This window comes from Oryza brachyantha, chromosome 8 (genome assembly GCF_000231095.2).
Source record: "Oryza brachyantha chromosome 8, ObraRS2, whole genome shotgun sequence".
NCBI lineage: Eukaryota > Viridiplantae > Streptophyta > Magnoliopsida > Poales > Poaceae > Oryza > Oryza brachyantha.
In genome coordinates this window covers 10,106,516-10,113,514 of record NC_023170.2, presented here as the reverse complement: position 1 = coordinate 10,113,514, position 6,999 = coordinate 10,106,516, and the positions used below count along the sequence as shown (strand labels likewise).

Sequence of the window (6,999 nt, the reverse complement as noted above, 5' to 3'; positions counted from 1 at the left end):
TAAAAGCTGGCGCCCACCGCTTCCCCGTCCCTCTTCTCCTTCTCCTTCTCCTTCGCCTTCACCACACCACCAGGTGGTTCTCCTCCCTTCCCCTCCCCTCCGCTCCGGATAAAGCGAGAGCTCCCATCCCCCACCATCCCCACAGGAGAAGATTACACGCACTCGTTCCTTCCTCCCTCCCTCCCTCCCGTCAGCAGTAGTGGACTGCCTCCCCATCCACCCACCTGCGCCCGTTGCCTCCTCCTCGATCGCGCGCACTCCCGGCGAGCTGGTTTTCTGAGAGGGGGTGCGGGCGAGGACGCCTGACTCCGCCTCTGGTTCGGATCGAATCCAAGGTATCTGTCCATCCATTCCTCTCTACCGGCGATCAGAAATCCCTCCGGATTTCTTTTTTTTGATCCGTTAATTACTTTCTGTCTCTCTAATCAAACCAACATCGTACAGTTTCTTGTCAATCTGTTTGATTATTACCCGCTCGTATTTGCACGTCTTTCGTTGGTCCCGGTGGACGATAAGAACAATATTCAGGAGTGATTATGCCTTGGATTTTGCAACCTAAGATTTGGTCAAAATCCACAGTATGGAGCACAATGTCACCGGAATTGGATATTTATTGTTTTTCTTGTTGTTTACCATTATGGCTAGGTTGATGGCGATGGAGGGGCCGATCCTGTGTCGTCCTGTACTGCAAGCAAAGCTACCTGCCGCGATGATCAGCAACTCGCTGACTAAATCCGGGCCGCTTGGAACCGCGTTCCTGGGTGCGGTGTCCAGATACAGGAACATTACTAGACTCGTTTCTCCAGTTTATCAGCCAACGCCAAAGAGCTTCACTACTATCTGCTCTAGCTTCAGCTCATCGTCCGATGGTAATGGATATATGGCTGGAAACTTTAGCGAGAGTGACGAAGATTATGTTGATTCTACCGTGCTAGAAGCAGGTAATTTGTTGAGGCTGCTTCACTCATTTTGTATTATGTGCACTGTATTTTTGCCAAGCTATGTTTCAGTTATTCATAACTATACTCTATCTTCTTGGTGAAATGGATTGCTTGTGGCGTCACTAGATCATTGCAGCGAAATGACATATCTGAATGTTTTTCCTTTTCATTTCAGTTTTAGTTTTGTTTAGAGCATAATTTGGAATCATCAGTACAAGTAGGGATGTTGGTGGTAGGATTATGTTAAGCTCATAAGCTGGAACTTTGTATGGAACAGGACATGTATATAATTTAAAGCATAGGACCGTTCGTTAGCCCTATCCCTCTACTGTCAAACCTGTAGGGCCAGTAAAATCTGTGATTCTTTACAAATAAGTGTGCGTGTCCTACAATCTAGAACACTTCCTAGTTCCCCTGAGCTCTAAACATTTTGACTGGCGTATTTTCTACATCGAAAACAAATAAACAATGCTTTTATGGGGAAATCATTTGCTATTTTTATTAAAATATCTCAAGAGGTTAGTACACACATAAGTTTGTAGAACTGAATATGTAACTCTTCTTTGTGATATTAATCAGGATCTTTTACTTTGATAACTCAATAGATTGTAGAGGTATACACAACCAATTGAAGAGCAATTGGATGCTGCCAATTTTATTTGTTGGTTTTGTTTTACTTATCACCCTTATTTAACTCCAGTCTATGTTTTGCCATTGAATTGTTTTTACTACTGAACTTTCATGTCATATCATATCGTTCTGTTTTCATATAGTACTCTGGATACTGCATATGGTTTTATTGATTAAATATCTTGACATAGATCCATTGTAAAATCTACTCAAATTTTGTTCACGTATAAAATGTAGTAATAAATAAAGGTGATTGCTCATCAACTAATCTGTTGATAGCAGTACTTTGGTTTTGCATCTCTGTTGATAATATTTTAACATCAACCTTGTTTCTTACTCTCCCAGTTGAGGTGAGAAGTGGAGCAGATGGATATGTAATAAAGATGCGAGATGGGAAAAACTTGAGATGTGTGCACAATAATTCTCAAGGGAGAAATATTCCAGAAAGTGCACCACAACCAGCTATTGTTTTGAGGATTGAAGATGGAAGTGAAACTTTACTTCCAATCATTGTTTGTATGTAAAATTTTTCATTCAATCTGGAAATTTCTTTACAAGTTCTCATTTCTTTAATTTTTAATACTGTGTACCTTTTTTCAGTGGAGATGCCAAGCGTACTTCTGATGGCTGCTATTCGCAATGTTCACATTGTAATATCTTATTTTATCACTACAATTCGCCCCCTTTTTTCTTGATATTATTAATAACCATTTTTCATTACAGGCTAGACCAACCATATATCAAGTTGTGAAGGAGATGATTGATAAAATGGGTTATGAGGTAAGCTCAAATTGAAATGAGTTATAGTAAAATTAACTTGGTTAAAAGATAAGTCAAATCATACCACTCATATTCATTTTTTATTCCTTCCATTTATTTGGTTTCAGGTAAAACTGGTTCGGATAAATAAAAGAATTCAAGAAGCATACTGTGCTGAACTTTATCTGACAAAGGTAGTTACGTGGAGCATTTTTCTAAAGGAAACTGAACTCAACTTTAGTGTGTGTACAAAACTATCTTTTACCATTCTAATTTAGAAGCTTCCTGTACTTCAGGTAGGAGACCATACAGAAAGTGTCACCTTTGATCTGCGACCTTCAGATGCCATTAACATTGCTGTTCGCTGCAAGGTATAATTTTGCATGTTAAACTCCATTGGGTTTTCTTATGTCTTCTGCATTAGAATTATCAGGTAGTTCTCTGATTTTGTTTGTTGCTTTTCCTAGCTTCTATTATGGTTCTCCTTTTCAGCTTTCATCAACTATGTCAAGTGGTTATTTACATTTTTTTTTGATAGATGACCATATTTTTTTCATACTTCAGTTTGTGCATAAGATGCTTAATGGTGTCAAGAAACATTATTACTATTTGTCACGGTTTTGTAAGCCTGGGCCAACAATAGTTACATCATACTCTTCTGAGTTTCAAGTCTTTGCATCTAATGTGATCATTTTAATCATTTAGAAGTTATAGTCCACTTCTTCCTTTTCACATGATTACCTGAAGCTATCTATGGAAAGAAAGAATGCAATCTATCCTTACGCCATTAGCCTTGACATGAACAGGTTCCTATACAAGTCCATAGGAGTCTTGCATACAGTGATGGCATAAGATCAGTCGAGCCAGCAAGAATGGCAGTAGCAGCTGGCATATCAGATGGTTTGTTGTTTACAGAACTTGACAGGTATTTTGTTATGGATATCTAATGCATGAAAGCACTATGTTATAGGAGTACTGGAATTTATGGTTCTACTTTCACTGATTTGTGCATACTGAAAAACTTTTGATTTTACCAGAACACAAAATATGCACTTAACTGTAATATATACGAGAACTATGGTTAGGGTTCTTTATGATGTAATTTGAAGCAGTTATTGTACTCACTGCATTGAGTTACATAAGTCATTATTTGGTTTTAAAACCTCAATGTTTGTAGATTTTAGCCAACTGTTAGCCAAATTACAAGGAAATTCAGTGTCTAAAATTGTGCCAATAGATCAATATTTTGAAGTGCCTTAACACGTTAGTGGTTTTATAGCTATTGTTGGTTTTATGAGAAATCAATGGTGAAAGTATAATCTTCAGGTTTTTTTGAAATCAAAATATGCCTGAATCTTGAAAAAAAAATCATTGGAGTTACTAGCTTGCAAGGGCAAATGAGTCATTGATCAGGTTATATTGGTCTTCCTTACATTTTGATGCTCTCACCCCTAAAGGAGATCATGAACATTATACATCCACATGTATGTTCTATTTTGCTTACGCATGGCTCTTCACCAGACCTGATGGGCAGCCCTGTGTTGAGGCTCAAGAGTTTGGATTAATCCGGAACATGCTTATTGCAGCTGTTGAAGAGAGATACAAAGATGCTGGTAACGTTATTATCTTCTTATGGTGCTATTACGATTCGTCATTGCACTCAAAGCAATTCACTCTATTTGACAAGAATTAGTGTCATATTGTAAACGAAGTAGCTGGTGGTAACAAAAAAAAATTAATCTCACATACTAATCTATACTCCCTTAAAAAGGAGCAGTGGTGGTGGTGAATCTGCCACCACCCCACCACTAATCCTCATCTTTCTCTGAAAAAGGTGGCAGAGACCCACATGTCAGCTATCCTCCACCAACTCTCTACTTTATATATAAAGAAAAAAAAGGAATACTTTGGAGGCAATATATACATCAATTAATAGATATTATATGCAAAAATGATGCAATAATGGGTTAATGATCATTTTCTTTAATTAAAATCCCGTTGCAATGCACGTGCAATATGCTAGTATGCAAAGAGAAATGTGGTTTTGAAAGATTCACTATGTTTTAACAGCAGCATGGAGGGACAAACTGATGCAGCTGAGGTCTAAACGGAAAAACTGGGCCTAATAGGTTTGGAACTAATGCTCTGAGCCTGTCGAATTATTCTCCTTTTATGGAATTCTGATGTTTCCTCACCTTGACAGCGTGGCTTGTTTCCATGGTGTAAATAAGAACGAAGCCCTATTGAATCCCAGTATGCATTCCAGATGACTGATGCTGCCTATGTAATTAGATGTATATATTATATGGAGCTAAGAACTGGACTTTGTAAATTCTGACACTGTTTCGGTCTTTGGAGTAAGAACTAATATATGGGAACTCTCTGCATGTTGTCCAGTTGATATCTGTCTCATGAGCACTTCATAATGCCCTCTTTTGGTAAATCAAGTATTCTATAAACAAAATGTGTAACTTGTTTGTAAACATGCACAATGTAATTAGCCCAACTATTCCAGCGACCTTTTACCAGCTCAACTTCATCTACGGCCGGCCTTTGGCCTGAAATTTTACTGCATTTTGCCACTGTTCTACAACATGCTGTATGCAAGGAAAGTCTGTAGGTGAGGAATTGAGGGGGCAGTTCTGTCCTATATTTATTCTTGTATGTTGTGAGCTCAGTGTGATCCAGGGCACTTTATCATCGAGCTCTTCTTGGTAGTTGCTGAATCTTGCGCAAACTTTAGCACTGGAGAGCTTTGAAAACATATCAGTTTTTGCGGGAACTTTGGAACAGTTTACTGGCAATATTTGTTTGCAGCAGAGATTCTCAGCTTTGAAGGAAAGGAATGCGATAGGTGCTGATGCCACTTGTCCTGTTTGAAGCTTCTGTCCTCATTGCTTCGGTGATTCTGTGCATGCTAAGAAGGTGATAAGAAAAAGAGAGAAAGGAATAGGAGAGGTGCTATGCATTAAAGCAAAGGTGCTAGCTTGCAATTTAAAAGCACCTGTAGACTGTAGCTTCTTCCAGCATCGGTGTAAGGACTTTTCATGAGAGTTAATGCTATTGCTGTACTACAAATCTATCCACCAAATATTTCTATAATCTGCGAGACTTATCTTAGTATGGACTATAAGATTTTATATATTAGAACAATATTGAGCTATGGTGCTAGTGACTGACATTTTCTCTCTAGCAAATTCTAAAGAACTAAACACTAAAGTTGTCTTGCCATTCACCCATAGCACTCCATCCTCTTATGTCAAATTCTCTGCCTGTCATACCAGTGTTGTGTTCGGTTGAATTGACGGTTGGCTACAGCGCCAGTTACATCGATTGAATTGATGGTTGACTACAGCGTCAGTTACATCGTAAATATTTCTCAAATTCACAAAATTTTATTCCGTTAAGTTTATTAGTTTTCAGGTCTCATCATGATGTTTCACTTCCTACATTTGAAGGCCATGTCACAACTTACAATTAGTGTATGGAAGGTGTATAAGCGGATCAGCCTATTAACCAGCTTCGTGATCCGTTTATAGGTCAATTAAGTAGATACCCGTAAATCGGGTTAGCTGACCTGACCTATCTACACCCCTAATACCGTGGCAGTGGAGCAGTAGTACCGTAGGAAGATGATGCAAGGGAGCATTTTCCATCGTTGCGCCTTGGCCAAAATCCAGCCAAGATAAATTAAAATCGTAAAGTAAACTTGAGGAATTTTGAACGGATCTAAACCAAATTTCAAGAAATCAGAATGGATCTGAATTGTCCGTCCAGTGCAAGCAAACCTCAGTTGGGTCGCAACATTGCATGGTATGACCGAGATTTTGAATTGGCTGCATCTCATTCCCCTCCAAGATTTTCTAGCATCGTCTAGATTTATGTGTACTAATAAATCTATATACATATACAAAATATATATATTAATATATTGATAAATCTTGACAAACCTAGGGATTAGAGGTGGCAACGGGGAGCCGATACCAGATTCCCCGCGATGAATTCACCTGTTAGGGGATTGGGATGATTGAATTTTAGTACCCATGAGGATGCAAATGGTATCAAATTCATCACCGTTGGGGATGGTGGGACAGGGACGATATACCATTCCCCATCCCCGTTCCCCGTGGGGACCTGACTATATTGTTGAGGGACCTAATATAGACTTTATATATACAGCTTAGCCCAAAAAATTAAAGCCCAGCAGACTTGGTATATAAGGCTAAACCTAACCCTAGTCAATGTTTGGTCTCCACTATCCACCGGCTGCACGCCTGCACACCAAACCCATCCGGCGGCGCCAAGGAGGTAGGGAGGGCGATGTGTTGGCCGGCCACCGCGCCGGCCACCCTCCTACTCGCCGTCCCCCGCCACGCCGGTCCCCCACTCACTGCCCCACCGCGCCATTCTGACTCTTGCCGTCCTGTGCTCCCGCCCGACACCCGACGCCAGACGTGCCGTCCTGCCCCCCACGCGTCGGCCGGCCACCCATCTCCTGTCCACCGACGACCGACATCCGAATCGCCGCTACCTGCTGCGCCGGCCGACCGCCGTGGCGCTGCCTCTCCCTGCCCAATAGCCGCCCCCATCACGCCGGCTGCCGTGCCGGCGGTCTGTTACCTCTCCGACCGACGGCCAACCCCCGACGCGCCACTCCCTGCCACATTGA

General features: G+C 40.8%; 1 protein-coding gene across 2 annotated transcripts; it reads left to right on the top strand.

Moving 5' to 3' along the window:
• On the top strand, window positions 1–4,873 carry LOC102706587 (bifunctional nuclease 2). 2 transcript variants are annotated; one of them, XM_015840477.2, is made up of 11 exons: window positions 1–335; window positions 646–941; window positions 1,917–2,087; window positions 2,172–2,221; window positions 2,295–2,351; window positions 2,459–2,524; window positions 2,627–2,701; window positions 3,137–3,255; window positions 3,852–3,943; window positions 4,404–4,459; window positions 4,534–4,873. In XM_015840477.2, the coding sequence occupies exons 2-10, from the start codon at window positions 650–652 to the stop codon at window positions 4,454–4,456; spliced, it is 975 nt and encodes a 324-aa protein (XP_015695963.1). In that variant the 5' UTR covers window positions 1–335; window positions 646–649; the 3' UTR covers window positions 4,457–4,459; window positions 4,534–4,873. The 2 variants fall into 2 exon arrangements, with proteins under 2 accessions (XP_015695963.1, XP_006659328.1); XM_006659265.3 differs by having other exon boundaries at window positions 2–335; window positions 4,401–4,459; window positions 4,534–4,864.
• The last annotated feature ends 2,126 nt before the right edge of the window (window positions 4,874–6,999 follow it).